The sequence below is a fragment of the Atractosteus spatula genome, chromosome 19 (assembly GCF_055471065.1).
Source record: "Atractosteus spatula isolate fAtrSpa1 chromosome 19, fAtrSpa1.hap1, whole genome shotgun sequence".
Taxonomy (NCBI): domain Eukaryota; kingdom Metazoa; phylum Chordata; class Actinopteri; order Semionotiformes; family Lepisosteidae; genus Atractosteus; species Atractosteus spatula.
Genome location: NC_142724.1, coordinates 13,782,428 through 13,803,314, shown reverse-complemented (window position 1 = coordinate 13,803,314; position 20,887 = coordinate 13,782,428). Strand labels below are relative to the sequence as shown.

The 20,887-nt window shown below is 43.7% G+C and overlaps 2 protein-coding genes across 3 annotated transcripts; one reads left to right on the top strand and one right to left on the bottom strand.

Annotated features, from left to right (window-relative positions):
- Window positions 1-482: 482 nt before the first annotated feature.
- Window positions 483-4,021, bottom strand: ghrh (growth hormone releasing hormone). The gene is made up of 4 exons (XM_088937251.1): window positions 3,939-4,021; window positions 987-1,094; window positions 686-790; window positions 483-609 (listed from the first exon to the last, which is right to left on the bottom strand). Exons 1-4 carry the CDS (start codon window positions 4,019-4,021, stop codon window positions 483-485), a joined length of 423 nt encoding a protein of 140 aa, XP_088793377.1.
- A 3,465-nt stretch (window positions 4,022-7,486) lies between these two features.
- On the top strand, window positions 7,487-18,814 carry cdk5rap1 (CDK5RAP1 mitochondrial tRNA methylthiotransferase). Of its 2 annotated transcripts, none has more exons than XM_088937557.1 (13): window positions 7,487-8,338; window positions 8,834-8,937; window positions 9,509-9,543; window positions 9,777-9,877; window positions 10,637-10,847; window positions 11,836-11,956; window positions 12,631-12,861; window positions 13,975-14,072; window positions 14,940-14,995; window positions 15,711-15,841; window positions 16,750-16,899; window positions 17,438-17,578; window positions 18,363-18,814. In XM_088937557.1, exons 1-13 carry the CDS (start codon window positions 8,047-8,049, stop codon window positions 18,444-18,446), a joined length of 1,755 nt encoding a protein of 584 aa, XP_088793683.1. In that variant the 5' UTR covers window positions 7,487-8,046; the 3' UTR covers window positions 18,447-18,814. The 2 variants fall into 2 exon arrangements, with proteins under 2 accessions (XP_088793683.1, XP_088793684.1); XM_088937558.1 differs by having other exon boundaries at window positions 17,510-17,578; window positions 18,363-18,572.
- The last annotated feature ends 2,073 nt before the right edge of the window (window positions 18,815-20,887 follow it).

The following is a 20,887-nucleotide window of genomic DNA, read 5'->3' as shown; positions in this document are numbered from 1 at the left end:
TGCAGAGACATACAGTGTCAGCATTGCTCTTAGACAGAGAGCGGCTTGCTTTCTGGGGACGGAGACGTGTCTGTCATTGATTTCTTTGTTTCAAACATCATTTGAAACCTGCATTGATTTTAAATTGTGGAAGCAAAATCCTTGACGCATCTTTCGGGAAATTAGGTTTGATTGAGGCTTCAACATTGACAGCAGCAACGCCTATTTCAGGCAGAATAGAAAGGTTCTGTTAAAGTGACCTTAGAACTGGTAAGGCTGAAGCTGACCATTTTAATAAGGGGATGGTCTGGAAAAAAAACAGTTTATAAAAGCTTTCACAGAAGTTGAGGGAAATCAAAGTACCTATTTTACCTACTAAAATCTAGTTTTCCTGAATTACTACATTGATTGATTAAAACATCTCTCAGGGTTATAAAATGTAAAGCATACACAGAGTATGAAATTGGGTCCGATTGATCTCTAGAACAGTTGAAGTGGAGGAGTTACCTGGGGCCGACCGCACCCAGCTGCCTCCTGTAGTGCTGAACGGCAGTAAGGTCCTGCCGGTAGGTGTCTGTAAAAACGCTCGTCTGCCGTTTGGCTGCGTTCTCCACCTCTGCTCCCCACTGGCTTCGAACACAAGCGAGACACCCATGTGAGCCATTTATCGGAAAAGCCCAAATGAGGCGCATTATTTCACACTTACCTCAGCCGTTTTCCCATGATGGTCTGAAGAAACCTCCTGGCAGATAATTGTCCCAAAACTTTCCTGTAGCTGTTTGTGAAGATGGCATCAGCATGCCTCCCTGTTCTGAGACAGACAGAGTGCCGCAGCTGTTAACGTGCTTCAAGCTGAAGCTCAGTTGCAGCCGGCATACACATTAAGCCTCCAATTACAGTTTCCCCACATTCAGTATAATAATCTATTTCTGTTAACCGGTTACAAGCTGGTTTCACATGCTTTGTCATGCAGGATAAGAACAGGGTTGGCTCAGGAGTCTACTGACCGCTTTTCTGCGCCATCCCTCTGCGGGGCAGTGCCACAGGGCAGCCGGCTGCCGTTTTCACCAGAGGAGCTCATCGGGGTGAAGGAGCTGGAGCCCTTCTGGCCAAATCTGAAACAGACACCAAATGTGCTTGGAAGCAATTTCCTCATGTGCGCAATTGTCATTCTTCCAGGTTATGTTATGTCACAAATCTAATATAAGGACGAATTTAAGGATTTAAAGGGGAACTGCAACGCTATTTTTCTATTTCGGCATTGATGAGTGCATTTCAAACCACAATGAAACTAAAATGTAAACAGTAACATGTAACAAACCTCCAATTTAAATCGCACAATAGACTAAATTTCCTGGTATGCGCGTGTGAACTTCTGGTGAGGTGAAGAGGCCCTATTACATTGTAAACACACTTGTGAATACGTCTCCGTTAACCCAATAGAAAGATTGCTCTCGACTTTGTGATGGTTTTGCTGACAAATACTCCTTTAAAACTAGAAAATACTACTGAATTGGCTTCTGTTTTCTTCCCCACTGATACCTGGTGTGTGGTGAGCGAACTGGTGTCACATCATTCAGGTGTGGCTGCACACTGGAGGTGGCGAAGGGGATCCCCATTACCTGTAAAGTGCTTTGAGTGGACTATCCAGAAACGCTGTATAAGTGTAAGGAATTATTACTATTTGTTAACTCTGCATGCAGATCAGGTTCGAACATTTCTGTGCTGAAATGTCTGCTGCACAACCTGTACTCATTGGCTCATACATCATGTTATATTAGTCAATACAGTGACTAGTGAGCAGGAAGGACCACTTCATGTTGATATTCGCACGGACTCTCGCCTGTGGTGAGACCAGCGGTTTTCACAAAATTCTTGATTTTGTGCTTAATTAGGCATTTGGAAAATTTTGCAATACTGATTTAAAACCAGTCTAAAAAACCGGGACTGTTAGGGGTTAAGGAATGTTAAGGATTTAAAGATGGGTATTACAACTTGGATCACAACACAGAAGGACAGGTGCTGTGAACCTACTGCTGGCACTTTCTCTGCAGCTGAACTGATCAAATCCAAAACGCTGTAGTCTGTGGTCTCCATCAGTGCAAAATGGCTGAACTGTAGTACTGCCACCCAAGGTAATGAACTCAAGCAACCAACTGGTTGAAACTGCTCAAATTTACATGCATGAACTCTAGCAGTTCCCTTATCTGCTCAACAGAGGAGATGCTCTTGTGCCCTTGAGCTTCTATTGCTGTACACCTCAGAACAACAGAGCGCTGTTGACCTTGTTGAAGCCTCTTCACAAAATAACACACAAAGCTACACTTATGCTGACGTGGCTAGAAAATGGCTCTCAAAAGTTGGAACAACTGGACAATGGGAACAGTTCACACCCCGGTGAACAAAGAGACAATAGACATAGTTTATATCCGGGCAGCATTAGCATCACAAAACGCGAGAGCTACCGCCGACATACTGAGTAAAGCCCTGCATTCTGCAGTGTGTCTGTAGAACAGTCTCGTCCAGTGATGACTCGGTACTCTTGTGAGATGACACCTTTGTCTCTATCATGCACCTGGTACTCGTTGCCATGTCTGTCAGAGTGCTCTTAGAACAATTTAGGCTTCAAGGCTATAATATTCTATAATATTAAATGGAAAAGGACAGTTGTTGCAGTTGTTATTGCTAACCAGAATTCATCATAGCCTAGTAACACTGCACTGAAATACATCTAGTAGATCCATTTGTGTCTCATCTACAGAAAAGTAACTTTAAATTTACATTCCAAGAAACATGTGAAATATAATCAAGATTAGATGTGAAAACCAGATTGGAACGCATTTTCTCTTAAATACTGATGCAGACCTGCTCCACCTAGTGAACTGCATAAAGCTGAAGTCACGATATTCTTTTGCCCAGAATTATGGTTTGGACCATAAAATAGCCTTAAGGGTACGTTTCCGATAAAGTAGCAAAACTAGCATCAGAGCAATCACCTATTAAGAAGCTACACTTTCGATTAGTGAGAGAAGGCTGTAATTGCAGTCACAGGCTGAGTGGAGGAGCAGGGGAAAGGTTTTCTAACTACTCATCCCTCTCCTGAGGATTCCCAACCACACAAAGGTTTCACTTCAGCTGCCTTTTTCAGTTAAAAGATATCTGTGGAGTAGAGGGAAAATGTTACTGATTCTATTTTAGGAAGAACTGTATCAGGGGAAATGTAAACCCAACAGGACTTTCTAATGGAAAGCAAGTGTAATTACTTGCTAGAACGAATTAAACTATTAACCATTTCACAGAGAATCGCTTACTGCCCACTACCAGTCAATACGTGAACTGGATTGCAAAATGTATTCATAAATTATATCTCAAAGGTCTGAATCTCTGTTTTCGCCTTCTTTACTGGTCATCCATCCAGGAAGTCCTGGCTTTATCCAATTCTGGGTTGTGGAGGAGCCAGAGCCTGTCCCACCATGCAATTTGTGCAATGTGGGTTATAGGAAGCCAGTTCATTGCAGGGCGCACACAGACACAGACTGCACACACTCACCCTGGGACCACTATTCTCAGAATCCTGTTAGCCTATTAGTAAGTCTTTGGCCTGTGGGAGGAAACCCATGTGATCACGGGGAGAACACGCCAACTCCAAGCAGATAGCACCCCAGGAATTGGACACAGGGCCCCAATCATGGGAGGCAGCTGTGCTCACCACTGTGCCACCATGCCTTGGTCTTCCTTTATATAAACATCAAAAAAGTAAAATATTAAATTATGAAGTGTTATACGACAGAACAGTTGAATTTTGACTGCAGTACTGTCCTATTGAACCAGTATTGGCTTATTTCATGCCTACCCTACAATTATTTACTTACATTGCATTGTGTATTTGGACAGTGCAGCACTTTCCCAGCTCACACACAAGCACACGATACCTCACCCCACTGTCACTCAGGACTGACCTCAGGCCAGGATACAGGCAGGAAGAGCCAGCTGCTTGCATGGCCAGGCAGCAGAGTACCAGCAGTGTGCTTCTCTCCACCATCGTGGGCTCTTCTGTGTAGAACACAGAGGAGTACAGGCACCCGACGCGACACTGAAACAAAGGTCAGAAAGGACTAGAGTCCTGCCATCGCTGCTCAGAACTCCAAATGTGGAACAGGTTTCTTTCTTTCTTGGTTGTTTTTGTCTTGGATCATTGAAGCAAACTTGAATTTTTGGGGATTGAAGTATTGAGCATTATTAAGGTGTTGTACATCTAGCAAATAGGACAAATTTGCTCACTCTGAGGGTTCTTTCTACACAGGTGCTACCTTTGGTTTCTGTGCTAAAATACCAGTAAATGGATCATTAAGGTAAATGTTTCTTGCCTGTGTATACTGATCTCCCCTGTTTGCACAGATGAATACGAGTCTAACTCCTTAAAGCTCATTTAAAGTTAAAGCACGTAGTGCAAAATGCACATTACAATAAAGTATACCAAATTCAGCTTTTGATCTTTAAATATTTTACATACTGTTAGATAGAGACCCTGACAGATCTACCAGTTAGCTCTCTGTCAACAGGTGAAGACAGATTGAGTCAGAGCATTATGCCTTCCACAAAAAAGACTGCGAGCCTGACAGTATGACGAGAAAATGGACTTTTAAATGATTTTTTTTTGCATTTTGATCCGTATTTACCCTTTCAAGACAAATAAAAACGAACAGCTAGCTTCTTTCAAATCTTTTCTTTATAGAAGAGCAGAAACACTGATGTGAAACTGAATCATAATTTCCATTAGATATCAAACGTATCAAGTATATATTCCTTACCTTTCAGCAATATAAAAATCCTGATTACAAGAAAACAGAGAAGGAAAGTGTTCTACTTCACAGAGAACATACTGTTGTGGAGGAATCGATATTAGCCAAATTAACTGCGACTGCAAACAAAGAATTAACACGAAAACACATTTAAAATCTGTTTCCGATGTTACATACCGTGGTAGAAGTTGATGTTGTGAACTGCTCTCAGCTCGCTCTGTGCTGTCCCGTGTTGAGAGGAAAGATCACTCTGTTGCACTTTGTGATGTGAAGCTTCTTTTCATCCTCTCCAGCCTCCGAGCCAGGAGGGGCTCAAGATAATACTGACAGTGGTCTGAGTTTGGGACTGGAGCTCCAGCTGCATTTAACTGGAGGGATCTGACATCTCCCTCTCCACTGCCTCTTTTTACACCAGCCAGTGAAGACACAGCAGGGTGACATCACAGCTACCTTATTCATTCAATTACCTGTACCATCCCACCACGGAGAACTTCAGAACCCATGTCATACTCATAGCTGGGAGATGTTTAGAAAGGACATAGTGCATTTACATGATGCAATACGTTACAAATTCCTTTTTTTCTGACATACATTATTGGGTTTCATTGGTAAAGGATTCCAATAAAAAAACAATTTAAGAATACAAGAATATTTGCAAACAAAAGGAAGATATTTTAGAGCCAGCAGCTATATCACCCTGAAACTCACAACTAGCAACCCACTGAAGCTAAACAGGTGTGATCCTGGTCAGTACCTGGATGGGAGACCTCCTGGGAAAAAACTAAGGTTGCTGCTGGAAGAGGTGTTAGTGGGGCCAGCAGGGGGTGCTCACCCTGTGGTCTATGTGGGTCTTAATGCCCCAGTATAGTGATGGGGACACTATAATGTAAAAAGGCACTGTCCTTTGGATGAGATGTAAAACTGAGGTCCTGACTCTCTGTAGTCATTAAAAATCCCAGGGTGTCTCTTGAAAAGAGCAGGGGTGTAACCCCAGTGTCCTGGCCAAATTTTCCATTGGCTCTCACCATGGCCTCCTAATAATCCCCATCTTCATCACTCTGTTCTCCTCCCCACTAATAACTGGTGTGTGGTGAGAGTACTGGCACAGCCCCCACATCATCCAGGTGGGGGCTGCACACTGGTGCTGTAAAGCGCTTTGAGTGGAGTGTCTAGAAAAGCGCTATATAAGTGTAAGAATTCATCTTATCTAGCCTGCTTAGCAGTTAGTTACTTATTGATCCAAGGATCTTGTCCAGCCATTTCTTGAAGGTATCAGCTTCAACAACATGACTTGCCGACTGCCATTACTCTTGTGTAAAGACGTGTCTCTTCCTCTCAGTTTTAAACACACTTCCACGTAGTTTTCACTTGTATCTTATGGTGTTTCACTGTTTATTCTGAGGAACTTCAGCTGAATCATGTTGCCTCTGTTCACCGTGACCACAACTGTAAACAAAATTCTAAAATGAGGTCTTGCTAGTATATTATACAATTTCAACATGACATTCAACAATTCGGACCTTATATTCTAACATTTTGTTTGCTTTTTTATTCCTTCTCTGAATTATCTAGAATATGCACATAATGTGTCAACATAAACACTTTTTCATAAGTAGCCTCATTGTCAACTATATCATAGAGAGTCCTCTCACATTTGTTAATATTTTATTCCATTTTTGCAAGCACTGAATATTTAACAATGTACGTTTTATTTGCCATGGTAAAATGAAGCTGACATTGCCTTGGTGGTGTCGTTTTGTTTGGATATATGTCGAACTGGCCTGAAAGAAAATAAAATATTTCCAGTGAATACATTCTATTTATAAAGCACCTTGTCGTGTACTGTACTGCATTTCAAAGCACTGCCCGAACATTACATTAGAACACAAATTCCAAACAAAACTAAACTCGAAAGGTAGAAAATATTAAAACAATTAGTTTTCTAAGCTTAAGCAAAAAAAGTGGAGATTTAAATATTTCTACACTCAAGAGTTTTATATGGACATAAACCTACTCAACGTATTGCGTATATGTTCACAGATAGAAAAGGCAGAAGTCTCAGTTCATGATCTAGTTTGAGGCACACACAGCACGGTCATGTAGTGCAAGAACAGAGAGTATCACGTTTGAAAAGACCCCTTAAATACGCGGGAGCAGGTTTTCATAATGCTTTGCAGGTTAACAATAAGATATTAAGTCCTGCACATTAAAAGTACAATCTTGAAAAACAGATCGTATTTTATAGTACAGTAAATCAGTGCAGAGAGAATACAACACAGGTGTAAGAATGACAAACTGATCTAGGACACATGCTATTTATACCATCAGATAATCCTAGAGGGAAAAAAGATATGCACAAGTTATTTGACAAACTAAGCATCTAGAGGGAGCAGTATTGTTTCAATAAAAAAGGGAACTAAATGGATTCCAAATATGAAGATTGAAGCTTAAAACAGGAAATTTATTTTTCTTGGTAAAACAAAATTAATTAAAATTTGATGTTGAACAAAAATATTCACTTTTATATTTTAAATGGAGTGTTTAAAATGACAACAGTAAGGTACTTAAGAGTGTACAACACCTAACCTCGCACCACCGAGCGCTTCACCGGAACGTTGTGCGATGGGGGGGGCCGTTCCAGACAGGCACTGCAAATCATCGCTATTGTTTCCGCGGGGACTTCTGAAGAGTCGGACTTGTTCTTCAGAGTTAGGCAATGTGGGGAAGAAGGGGGGTTTGTGATTAACTGAATAAACCGAGGCAATGTTATCACTAGGAGACTTACCATTAGTTTGTGTTTAGCTTTAAGAATAAAAATATGCCGTTTGTGACCTGCAATGACTGAACAACGTATTATAATGATAAAACAGCATTAATAATAATACACTTTATTTTATATAGCACCTTTAAAGGTGACTTCAAAAAGCGCTTATTAATTACGTTAATGTAATGTGTTGGTGATAATCATTGATTGGAGAAAAATGTCTAAAATTGTTTGCTTGAATTGTACTATTAAACTGTTTTTTTCTGAGTAAATACTACACCTTAGAATATCCAACCGATTGAATACTGAAAGAGTGCATCTTTTCGTTTACACTTGGTACGCAATACTGTATAGCGGGGTATCTTATTTGAAGTGTGATGGTCCTGGCAGCGCTTCGTTTTAATTTTTCATGTTGCTGAACACGTTACTTTTATCAAAAAACTGAGAAGGTTTTTTTTTTGGGGGGGGGGCATTATCCTGTTTTGAAAAGAACAGTAAGACATGACCATTAGCACTTTTTTAAGACCGCTGTTGCTCCGGGGGCATCGCCGCCTTGCAGAACTGCCCCTCCAGCACAACTATTGTATAAAACCCCCCCTCTCAGTTACGGTAGAAGGACAGGACACCAGTGGCCGGGAATTCAGAAACAGATTGGCGACCGGTCCTGGATTTCCTGATTTCCTGAAACGTGCTTCTGCTGAGAAGAAGAAGGATCCCCAGCTCCCGCAGGCAGATGTGGAGGACACGCACAGTTATTTTCCTGAAGCCTCTCTCAGTGGGGATGGCAGGAAAGGTGAGTGTCTTGACGACAAAGCGAGAAGGGCAAGTTTAAGGACTGCAATTCCAGCCTCAAGGTAAAAGAGGTATCGCAGAGTTCTGGGATTTTTCTTTTACTTCTGGGATATTTTCACTTTGGTCTGCCTCTCTAAAACGGAACCGTTTGTGTCATTTACAATTGCATTTTATTCACGTTCTCTTTGTCTTTTAAGTCCTTTTTACAATGCAGGGCTGAATGTAATATCTTTTGAGCAGGGAGCCGCGTCAGCCAGCGCAGGCCTCAAAGGAATAGGTAAAGGTTTACTCCATTGTGAAAGGCAAAGAATAAAAACACAATGTCTTGGCTGTTCGAGAGAGGAAAAACTGAACCAAAAATGTCCCCCCAGTTTTTCCTCTCTCGCTCACACCTGTAATTATTGTAACCTCTATGTGTGGCTTAGTTCTGTTCATTTTTCCCCTGCCTGCTTTCTGGTTGGTCATTCCATTCGTCCTGACTGATGGGCTTTCCCAGTGTACTTCGAGACCTACGGTTGTCAGATGAATGTCAGTGACACTGAGATTGCCTGGTCCATTCTGCAGCGAAGAGGGTATCTGCGCACCAAAGACCCATCTCAGGTAAATGCTTTAGTGTGGCCGTCATACCTGGATAACATCTCTGTCGGGTCGATATCAAGTCAGTTCCGTTACGAAGCCAGTAGATTCCTACTTCCAGATAGAATCCAACAGAGAGTCCTCAGTCTCCAGCCTGCAGTAAGCTGGTGTGGTACCATCTCTTGGCTGCAGTCATTGTGGTCATTCCTCCCCACTGCATCTTGACCACTCCTGCAGGATTAGAAGGGGGCTCACGCCTGTTTGTCATGCATCTGATTTACCTCCAGGTGTGTGGGGGATAAAGGAGAATGAGATCAAAGAAACTGTTTTAGGCACAAATGCCAAGGATCAGGGACCACAAGGAATTTTATGTCTAAAACATAGAATTCCCTGATTCTGACAGCATGGGATTACTGTAAACTCCCTAATGTTGTTCTCCTTATTTACCGCATAGGAAAACTGGTGTAATGTAAGGTATTGTAAAGCCGTAATACCCATGGGATCGCATTAAAAAACCCTTCTTTGTGTTAGAATGTAGGTTTACTCTAAACCTCCAATTCTTTTGGCTTTTTCTAATCATCTTTTCCTTTTACAGGCTGATGTGATCTTACTCGTCACATGCTCTGTCAGGTACTGTGAAGACATTTGCCTTTAGAATTTATACAATATATTGGTTGAAATGAATAAGACTGGATCTGAATCCCAATTTTTCACAGGATTGTAATCAGTGTATTAACGTGTATTAAATGCCTACAGTTTTAGCCCTGCTTGTTTTTATGCCTGGATTTACAGTTTCAGAATGTGCTTGCCAGTGTGTTTCAGCCCCAGTGAAGTTCTCTGTGGTCTCTGCTTGGTGTTTTCAGGGAAAAAGCTGAACAGACCATCTGGAACAGACTGAGGCAGCTCACCGCTCTCAAACAGAAGCGACCCAAAACGCGAAGTCCTCTCAAACTTGGTGTTTTAGGTGAATGTCCATTACACCTGTAAGAGCAAGAGCTGGGAGACTGTTGTGCGTATTACAGGCTACAGAGTTTACCTTTTAAACCAAATACGAGGGGTGCAATAGTCACTAGAGCCTGGTGCAGATTGGGTGACCCAACCTTAACACATGCATTGATACACTGACACATCTGCTCCTTATCCTGTATCATACAGACTTTGTGTGAGGCAATCTTCTATTTCTAAACTAGAACTTCTGTACATTCAAGGATTGCTTTCTTACATTCGCTTGCAGATCGACCCGAACTTTCCTCTAATCCTGCAAACGATGCATTGATTCCCACATTAGTTGTAGGCTTCCCCCCCACTCCCCTTTAAAAATCTTGAGTGGTATCCAGCATCCATTATGACAGTGAAAAATGAGTTGAAGTTGCAGAATGTCCTTAAAGTTGTCTTCCCAAATCTGTTTTGACAAAATGTTGGAGAGCTCACCTTGAATTGCGTGACTGAGGTTCTTGACTGAACTGCTGGCTGAATGTTGCTTTTATTTACTGGGCAGGGCTGAGAGCTCTCAGAAATAAGCCATCCAAGGTGGTTTTAGATCAGTCCTAAGACTCCTGAAGCTTTTCAAGCTCTGATTTGCAGCTGTTTGTCCTCCCCTCTGTCCAAGAATCCTCCTGCGTTGTGTAATCAGTCTGGGGGTGACTTTCTGGACCCCCCCCTGTGCTGTCTCCCCACTTGTGCGGGCCGTCGCTCACGGTGGGGGGGGGCTGTCTGTGCCCAGGGTGCATGGCGGAGAGGCTGAAGACGGAGCTGCTGGAGCGCGAGAAGCTCGTGGATGTCCTGGCGGGGCCCGATGCCTACCGCGACCTGCCCCACCTGCTGTCCGTGGCCCAGGGCGGCCTGCGGGCCAGCAACGTCCTCCTGTCGCTGGAAGAGACCTACGCCGACGTCATGCCTGTCCACCGCACCCCCCAGGGTCACAGCGCCTTTGTGTGAGTCAGGCAGCGCCGGCTGCCATGCCTGTGTCTGAGCTCCACTTAAACAGCTCGTGTTTTCCTTCTGTGGGAGACGGTAGGCGCTCTGCAATGTTGTCTGCTTTGTATTGGAATACTTGTCTACTTATAATAATTGTACTACTGTACTGTAGGTTACCCTAATGGAATTTATATACTGTAATCCTTACACTTATATAGCGCTTTTCTGGACACTCCGTTCAAAACACTTTACAGGTAACGGGGATCCCCCTCCACCACCTCCAGTGTGCAGCCCCACCTGGATGATGAGCCATAGTGCACCAGTACGCTCACCACACACCAGCTATTAGTGGGGAGGAGAGCAGAGTGATGAGGCCAGTTCAGAGATGGGGATTATTAGGAGGCCATGATTGGTAAAGGCCAGGGGGAAATTTGGCCAGGATGCCGGGGTTACACCCCTACTCTTTTCGAGAAACGCCCTGGGATTTTTAATGACCACAGAGAGTCAGGACCTCAGTTTTACATCTCATCCAAAGAAGAGCGCCTTTTTACAGTATAGTGCCCCCTTCCCTATACTGGGGCATTAGGACCCACTCAGACCACAGGGTGAGCGCCCCCCGCTGGCCTCACTAACACCTCTTCCAGCAGCAGCCTTAGTTTTTCCCAGGAGGTCTCCCATCCAGGTACTGACCAGGCTCACACCTGCTGAGCTTCAGTGGGCTGTTAGTTGTGAGTTGCAGGCTGCTGGCCTACAGGTTGTGAGTGGAATTCTAGAATAAAAAGTCTAAGGATACATAACGTAGGTTTACTTTTCAGATATTTTTAGTGTATCAGTTTTCCAAGTGCCATCCAAATAATGACCTAAATTCAGCTTTGAAGAGAGATGAAGGGTGTTTCTTTTCTGCGACAAACCCTGGTCTCCAGTGAGAGGGAGGTGCTCGCTGTGGGGGGGGGGGAGACTGGTTCTTCCCGTAAATCCCAGCGGCTCGTGTCTTTCTTCCCCCAGCTCCGTCATGCGCGGCTGTGACAACATGTGCAGCTACTGCATCGTCCCTTTCACGCGGGGCCGGGAGAGGAGCCGGCCCATCGCCTCCATCCTGGAGGAGGTGCGGCTGCTCTCGGACCAGGTGAGCTCCGGTCGCGCTGCCCGGGGCAGGGGGGGGGGGGCGGTCTAAGCACTTTGGGTGCTGTGCCCGTCAGGCAGGGGTGTGATCAGACATCCTGCCAACAGCGCAGTGCAGCAGGGCAGTCCGTAGGAAGCCCAAGTGCTGGACAGTCCTTGCTCAAGACCTGGACCAGAAGCCCTGCACTGGATGACGGAGCTATAGCCAACTCCGAGGCCTCCTCTAGTTTCTCTCAGTCCTGGGGCGTTCCTGCAATTCGCGTTTGTTCGGTGTTGGGTTGTTTTAATCTCGGTCTTATTTCCAAAACGTTACGAAGGACAGTTTTTATTCTGCATTGAGAAGCCTGGTGCTTCTTCTGACATATCTGGCAATGCTGATAATGTGTGGAAGTGATGTGGAGAATAAGAATAGAAAGAAAAACAGTGATTTGCATGATTTTACATGGTGTTATGTTGTGAAACGTAGCTATAAGAAAGCCATTTGCCTTGATAATCAAAGAGGGGGTGTGTTGAGAACTAAGCAAATGTAGATTTGTTTTGCGTTGTATGGAATGCATTCAGACTCCGCTCTGAAGTTCTGCACGTTGTCCAGTGGCCGATCTTTAGTTTTTCAGCAGGAGGAATCTGTCTCAGGAGGCAGAGTCCCGCGGTGGCCTGACTGGCTCTGTGCTCTCCCAGGGGGTGAGGGAGGTGACTCTGCTCGGCCAGAACGTGAACAGCTACAGGGACACGTCGGTGCAGCAGCTTGGCGGCGCCGAGCCCACGAGGCGGAGCCGCGGCTTCAGCACGCTGTACCGGGACAAGCAGGGAGGCCTGCGCTTCGCCGACCTGCTGGACAGGGTCTCCCTGGTGGACCCCGAGATGAGGGTCCGCTTCACCTCCCCGCACCCCAAGGACTTTCCTGACGAGGTGCAGAATCACTTCGCACTGCCGCACAGAGCAGAGATGATATCGTATAATATACAGTATGTTATAATCATGTTTAGTGGTTTACCACTATTTAACCAAGAATACCCATTGGAGTGCAGAGCAGCTCTCTGCATAATTAGCATTTAACATCACTTTATTAGCCCTGTACAATTTCTTGCATTAGGAATTCGTCTTTTCGCAGACCCCAGCTTGCTCTCCATGAGACACACAGACAGGGAGAGAAGCTTGGGGTCAGAGTGCAGGGTCAGCCAATTATACAGCACCCCTGGAGCAGCTGGGGTTCAGGGCCTTGCTCAGGGGCCCAACAGAGTAGGATTCTTCAGCCGGCCGCGGGATATGAACCGGCAACCTTCCAGCCACAGGTGCAGATCCTTAGCCACCGCACCACCTAATATATATAAGCATAATAAGTATATATACATATATATATAGTGCACACTGCAATTAGACCTGTTGTAAAAGCACAAAAATGAACAGGAATCGAGCCAAAGGATTTACTGCTTCACTACAGCATTCTTTGCTTTGTTAATACAGTTTCTGATCCATTTCCAATCTCAATAGGTTTAGTATCTTCTTGTTTGTTAATTTTTTTTGTTAAAAAACATTGCAGCATATTCAAAAAAAGTTCATCATGTGTGAACTGGCATTTCAAAAGAAAGTGCATAGTGACACCTAGTGGGGGCCTCCAGTTATCTGTACTGATCATAGCATTTTGGACTAACAAGCACAGGAGCAGGCTAAGTGTCTGTGAATCAGTGTTGTTAGTGCCAGAGCATCAGAGACATGTAGCTGTTCTTTTTGGATACATTCTAGAGGCAACGGGGACACCGGATGTGCTGTATTATTCCTGTAAGATTGAGTTTTTTTCACAGGTCAGTCATAGGTAAACCCTGCATTTAACAAGTATTAATTTAATTGCATACTTAAAGCAATCAGAGATGCATTCATATTTTAATTTACTTGTTCTTTAGCAGCTGGAATGTCTAAATTTTTTCGCCGTAGGATATTCACTGACAAAGTGGGTCAGGCATAGCTGATCTCGATCACAGATACAGGTCAGACTGATGTGCAGGTCCTCCTGCTGTCCTGCAGGTCCTCCAGCTCATCCAGGAGAGGGGCAACATCTGCAAGCAGATCCACCTGCCAGCCCAGAGTGGCAGCAGCAGAGTCCTGCAGGCCATGCGGCGAGGGTGAGAGGCGAGCTGTGTGCCTTTAGAGCGCACTAAGGAGGGGGAAGAGCAGGTGACATGAAGAGCCGCACACAGGGCAGCAGGCTCAGGGCATGAGGGCCATAGTATCTGCTGTTTTTGTCAAACTCTGAGCCCTTTGTTACATTACAGGGCTGGGCTGAAATATCTCTTATACTAGGTATTGGGGTGTGGGTATTTGTAAGAGACTTATAAAACCTTGAGGATAGAGTCCCCCTGGGAGGAGTGTGAGTAATAATAGTAATAATAATAATAGCTTACACTTATATAGTGCTTTTCTGGACACTCCACTCAAAGTGCTTTACAGGTAATGGGGACTCCCCTCCACCACCACCAGTGTGCAGCCCCACCTGGATGATGCAACAGCAGCGATAGTACACCAGAACTCTCACCACACACCCACCAGCTCTCAGTGGGGAGGAGAACAGAGTGATGAAGCCAGTTCAGAGATGGGGATTGTTAGGAAGCTGTGATTGGTAAAGGTCTTTGAAATTTGGCCAGGACCCAGGGGAGTAAGGAGCTGGGAAATATATTATTAGCAAAAATTTCTTGCAGTAGTAAAGGAAATGTTCGATAATAGGAACTGAAACCAGCTATACCCTCCTCCAAAATTGCGCAGCAGCTAGCTTAATTTGTAACTTGTCAAATTTTCACCACTGAGTTCCTGTTTAACTTGTGCTGAAATACTTGAACTTTATGCTCACTTTCATTGCAATTGTGATCACGTTTGTAGTGCACAGTCTGAGCTGGGCGGCTTCTAGCGACTTTAGTTTTCTGCCCTGTCAGGCTCTGCTCATTCAGCCAACTATTAAGGTGGGTTGTTTGTGTGTTTCTGTTTTCCATTTACAGCTACACCAGAGAGGCGTATCTGGAGCTGGTGGCTCACATACGTGGAATAATTCCAGGTATGAATCTCAGGTACTGCTGGCTTTTCACGTGACCCAAGCTCAAGCCCGTGATCATAGAGCTCAGCCCACGTTTGGGTCTACCTTTACTGTTTAAGCCACCTGGAACGCTCCAGCTCAGGTATTTAGACTCTCACAAAGCATGCGAGTTGTACCCACAGTTTGGATAATTGCAAATATACTGTTTAGCACCAGTTAATAAAAAGAGGGATGCAGTTGGACCAGGAAACTGAAAGACCAACTAGTCTTACTTTTAGTTTAGTATTATCATTTCCAACTGCAGAATACTTACATGATGATCATTTTTTTTAAACAGCCAAAATTTGTTTAGAAAGATCTTGATATCATCATGTGCAGACAAGGTCAAGGGGTGAAATCTCTTCAGTCTGGAATGAAGGAGATGGAGAGCCAGGAAAGGAGATCAAAGTGTATTTATTTAGGCTGGAGAGGAGGAAAAGCTTCTTCATGCGTAGAGTTGTGGGTGTCTGGGATAGGCTATCCAGACAGGTGGCTGATACTGAGACTCTGAGCTCTTTCAAGAAACAGCCAGCCACTTTGATACTAAATTACCAAATGAGTAAGTTGGACTGAATGGCGTCTTTTTGTTGGTCCTGTGCTGTTGGGATGAAAGGTGGTGATATACTGTAGGTGAGGGGGTTGGTCCTGGAACTGTCTCGGTTGCCCCAGTGTTGAGCTCATCCCTGCGGTGTTTCAGAGGTGAGTCTGAGCAGCGACTTCATTGCTGGATTCTGCGGGGAGACTGAGGAAGATCACCAGCAGACTGTGTCCCTCCTGCGAGACGTGCGGTACAATGTGGGCTTCCTCTTTGCCTACAGCATGAGACAGGTGAGAGCTGGGGCCTTCTGTCAGTGTGGCTTCTTTCTGGCCCAGCTACCGTACAGAGACACACTGCACATAAAGGACCTTTTGCTGTGTGTCAGCACATGCTGTAGAGCATGGCTAAAGTGGCAGAGTGGCTTTCTCTCGTTTGTAAACTTTCTCATGTTCTCCAGTGCAGGAACTTCGGCAAGTTTATATTTTGTACTCTAAATCAAGAAATCCTAAGTTGCTTATGAAGTCCAGTACTTAATAGGTAACTTCCAGAAGGTTTAGTAACCCAAAGTAGTTAATAGCTTAAAATTTAACCCCATTATTGGGTCAGTTAGGGGTTCAGTTTTGTTACAGGACACAGCTGGGCTGAAATACTAGCAGGTGTGGGGGGTCCCCAGGCCCAGAGTGTGGTGGGAACCCCTACTCCAGTGCCAAGTGATGTCCTGGATGTTGTAGCTTAAAGTTATTTTGTTCATTAAGTTTTTTGCTTCATTTTACTTCAGTACTCTTTGTTTTGAGGTTAAATGTGTTGTCATTTAGCATCTATTTTAAACCTGAAAGTCTGTGGATGTCAGACCTTGAATTTTAAAATCAAGCTCAAAGGCAGCGTCTTTCTCTGTATCTAAACATACTCCACTGTGACCCCCTGCTTAGCAGATACTGTCCCATCTAGATGTCAGAAGACACGGTAACAAATTTGTTTCAGAGTTGTTTTTATAATCTCACTGGTACACCTGTCCCTTTCACTTTTCACTTCTCCTGATAAAGAGCTGCATTTCTTTGGATCATGGCTGGTACGTCGGCAGTAGAGGGTTGAATTTGTACTTCCAATGGTCTGAACAGGTATCCATAGGCACAGACTGGTGTTAATACACGACAGTGGCCTCTCACTGGCTGTCGGCTGCTTCCTGTCTCTCTTACAGAAAACCCATGCCTCCCATCGGCTCCAGGATGATGTCCCATTGGAGGTGAAACAGCGCCGCCTAGAGGAGCTTATCACAGTATTCAGGGAGGAGGCCTCTAAAGTGAATGCTGGACTCATCAGGAGTGCACAGCTCGTCCTGGTGGAAGGGGTGGGTACTGCAGGCATCTCACTCATGGCTCCACACTACAGCTATAAAACAGTGATGGACCAGTTGAGGATCTGTGCCTTTTCCATGGCAGCCTAGGATTCCTCTGGTCCTTAATTTTCCGTCAGTCATGACTGTCGTTTGCAGACTAATTGGGCACAAGTTTTAAAGTGATATTTACACTTTAGATTGGTGCTGCAAAACAGACTCGTTTTTCTAAGCGGTTTCAATCTTTTGTGTTTTTGAGGTTTGGATGAAAAGGCGAAACATGTCTTCTTAATCTGAGAAACAGATACAGTTGCTGGCAAACCTAACTGCCCAGGGCTGAAAATGTAAATGCATAAGAACTCCAGCTGCCCTTTGCAACATAATATCTCGTCTGAAAAACACAATAAGTTCATTTAACACTGTGAGTTCCTGCTTGCTCCCCTCTAACGTGTAGAATAGTTGGACTTTTCTGTGCTGGTAGACATGAGGCAGGTGTTAAGAAAGGTCTAGCGTGTGTTGCCACTCCAGGGACTTGACAGCTGTGTGTCTGCAGGAGAGTAAGAGGTCTGCGACAGAGCTGTGTGGGCGGAATGAGGGCAATCTGAAGGTGATTTTCCCTCGGCAGGAAGTTCCCACAAACCCCTCCTCCCCCTACACTGCAGCCATCAGTCCAGGAGACTATGTGCTGGTCAAGGTACAGTACTGTGTGTTCATTTCTAGCAGCATGCATGACCTGCGTCAGCCATTCTGTATACAAGACTATTCAAGTAACCTTTATCATACATGTAGATATGATTGTATGCATTTTGATCTATTATCCTAGTAATAATCATAATTATTTGCATGTATATAGTATTTCCCATCCCAAAGGATTCCAAAGAATTTCGAATAACATGTTGGAGGAGATCCATATCACTGCCTCTATATGGGTGATGCACAGCAGTTATTCTGTACCAGCAGCCCTACCACATGTCAGATAATCTGTGGAAGTGAAGATTTGCTTCACTTGAATTGTTTCAGATTAATTCAGGGGCATCTTCAAGGACGCCAGTCTTATCTCCTACTCTTACGGACAGTGCACTGGAAACTTTAATGACAAAGTAGATAAGGCGTTTGGTTCGGGGTCGCAGTGTCCCCTGTTACCGCACAAAAATGCAGGTCCAGCTGAAGAGCGCCACCTACTGATCCAGCAGCGCCGCTGACAGCAGCCGCCTGGTTTTCATTAGAAGACTCGGTTTCTACTCATAAGCAGGTCCAGTCATGCTGAATATCGGAAAACTGATGAGGACATCCTTTTAACTGTAGAATGACCAATTCTGAATGTCATCACTAAAAATTCCTTTTCCAAGTACTTTCTGGTTTTACTTACATTTTTAAACATCCCTGAATTGTGCCTCAATTGTTTCCATAAATTCCCAATTAATTACAATCTATTATATGGTTTCACACAGTCTAATTGACATTAATTTTTTCTTCAGATTACATCTGCAAGCTCCCAGAGCCTGAGAGGCATTCCTCTGTGCCACTCCACTGTGAGCTCCACAGGGACTGCTGTGTGCTGAGCAGGTGCAGGGACTCTCTTACACAGCTGTGTGCTGACCAGGAGCAGGGAGTCTCTCACACAGCTGTGTGCTGAGCAGGAGCAGGGAGTCTCTCACACAGCTGTGTGCTGAGCAGGAGCAGGGAGTCTCTCACACAGCTGTGTGCTGACCAGGAGCAGGGAGTCTCTCACACAGCTGTGTGCTGACCAGGAGCAGGGACTCTCTCACACAGCTGTGTGCTGACCAGGAGCAGGGAGTCTCTCACACAGCTGTGTGCTGACCAGGAGCAAGGAATCTCTCACACATCTTATTATCTGTCCCATCTTTCTTATTATTTGTCAAATAAACAGTTTTATTTAAATGTGAATAAAATTGCTGTTTTATCGAAAGTCTTAAGTGTCAGTATTAATATGCAAAGTCTTATTAATTATTTTCTAATTGTAGTTAGGATCTATGTTGGATACGAAAGTCGGGATGAAATAAAGTAATGAGCTTTTGGAAGAATGGAAAAGAGAGCACTATATTCCATCAGATTCACATTTTTATTCTTCCTTTGCATGTTTGCAGGATATTACTTCATCTACTGCAATAATAGGTTTAGTGCATTGCAAATATCATTATATTAATGTTCCAAAAATGCAACTTTGTGCTTTTCATTCACACATTTTCAGTGTTGTGTTAATTCTTAAGGATTTACAGGCTGTTTCCACTGAAATGCAAGGTTGTTTGGTAAATCTGTTAATGATCTATGTAAACATTAATGATAGCAGTTCATCCAAATAATAAGAGAACACTGAGTCCTCAAAATGTGTTGATTATTTTTTCTGATATAACTAACTTTCTTTAATTCCCAATCGAGATGAAAACAAAAGCCTCTTCGTGTTAACAGAAACCATATTAACAAGATAGAAATTAACACATGTGCTGCAATGATCAACCTCACCGTGATTTCATCAGTGTGTGGTAAGGAGAGTGCTACTACATAAGCACTAAAAACAATTGTTTAAAGAACTTTTAACACAAATACATTTTAACAGATGCTATTCAAATTGATACTAAGTCTGATTTATAGTCTGACAACAAGTCATGGTGATCGACTGAGATCAAACTGTATAGTGAACATTTGTCCCAATTGGTACATAACACTACAGTATAAATCATACAATACACATAATTCTTAACTATTCTTCATCAAATAGACATAAAACAAAAAACTGTTGGTCTTTATCTATTGGTAAGAATTTGAGCACTTGCAAGGAGTACACTGACTGAAGTACTAATTTTAGATCATTGTTAAACATCATTTTAGGTTTTCCCTGAGGATCTTCATTCTAAACTTTACTGTTGCAAAAAAACAACAACTTTATAGTGATTTTTTTAGTGTTTAATCGGTATACTTGTGCTTGATTCGTTGAGACACAGTGAGGGGAACCAATAGAGCAGGTATATTCCTAGCAGACCGCTAAGAGAAATGGTGATGAGAACGGTGTGGAAACTACAAGGTCCAGAATCCTCAGCTATCAGAAGAGGAAATGAGTTCCAGGTGGACCAATGAGCACCATTATAAAAGTCCACCACGCAGAGGCTAAGGGCAGACTTGCACATAACAAAAGAAGAAGGGTTGGAAAACTGTGAAAGCTGAAGTGGTGAGGTCATAATTATGTTTTTTGGGAGCTTAACCTGTAGTTCCCTCACTGGGAAAGACAAAGTCTTTTTTTCCTCCTGAAACTAGGCTCTTTCATCCTAGATGGGAATTCTTCCTTTAGCTTTCTCTGAAGGGAGCAAGGCTTATCTTTTACTGTTTTAGCCTGTCTTTGTATTTCAACTAAAGGTACTGGAGACATCCATTTTTTTCCACATTACTCTGGTTTTGGAGTTCTTGTGTTTAGGTGGGGGTGTATACAACAGGACATCTCTGAGTCATTGAGTGAAAGAGTGTGTCCCATTTGGTGGTGGATGCAGTTAGAATCAGCATTGGGGAAACAATCCAAAGTCTCCTGTTCTGGACAGTTGGGATTTGCAACAACCTTCTGTTTCATGCCCAGCCAGTTCTTGATGATGGAAGGTGGAAGCATACCTACAGATTTTTTGATTGGGTTGCAAAGAGGGTGAAATAGCTGTCATTTGGTTGCTGGCTGATTAAATCTGTCTCAATCCTCTGCTTGTAATGTAACCTCAATCACACCTATGTTTGATGGTAGACCTCTAAAAATCAGATGAGTGCTTAATCACTATTGTACCTTGTATGTTTTCCCAACTGGCATTCAGTGGACCAAACTAATTTGCTGATTCCGCTTGGTCTTCATTGTCTTGCTTTTCTAACTCTTGACACTCTGGAAGAGCTATTAAGCTTGTTATTTTCAACTACTCTTGACACCTTAGCTCAGTAGTTTCCCAATCCTGGTCCCAGCGACCCATATACCTGTTGGTTTTTGATTGCTAGTTTTTTTTAATAACTGAAT

What these genes read in the sequence shown, in the direction of transcription:
- ghrh (XM_088937251.1), bottom strand. Translation starts at nt 4,021, where the DNA reads ATGGTGGAGAGAAGCACACTGCTGGTACTCTGCTGCCTGGCCATGCAA. An exon ending in TGCCTGTATCCTGGCCTGAG is followed by an intron (nt 1,095 to 3,938) that starts GTCAGTCCTGAG and finishes TGTCTGTTTCAG; the next exon opens with ATTTGGCCAGAAGGGCTCCA. An exon ending in AGGGATGGCGCAGAAAAGCG is followed by an intron (nt 791 to 986) that starts GTCAGTAGACTC and finishes TGTCTGTCTCAG; the next exon opens with AACAGGGAGGCATGCTGATG.
- cdk5rap1 (XM_088937557.1), top strand. Translation starts at nt 8,047, where the DNA reads ATGACCATTAGCACTTTTTTAAGACCGCTGTTGCTCCGGGGGCATCGC. An exon ending in GCACCAAAGACCCATCTCAG is followed by an intron (nt 8,938 to 9,508) that starts GTAAATGCTTTA and finishes TTCCTTTTACAG; the next exon opens with GCTGATGTGATCTTACTCGT. An exon ending in CTGCAGGCCATGCGGCGAGG is followed by an intron (nt 14,073 to 14,939) that starts GTGAGAGGCGAG and finishes TTCCATTTACAG; the next exon opens with CTACACCAGAGAGGCGTATC.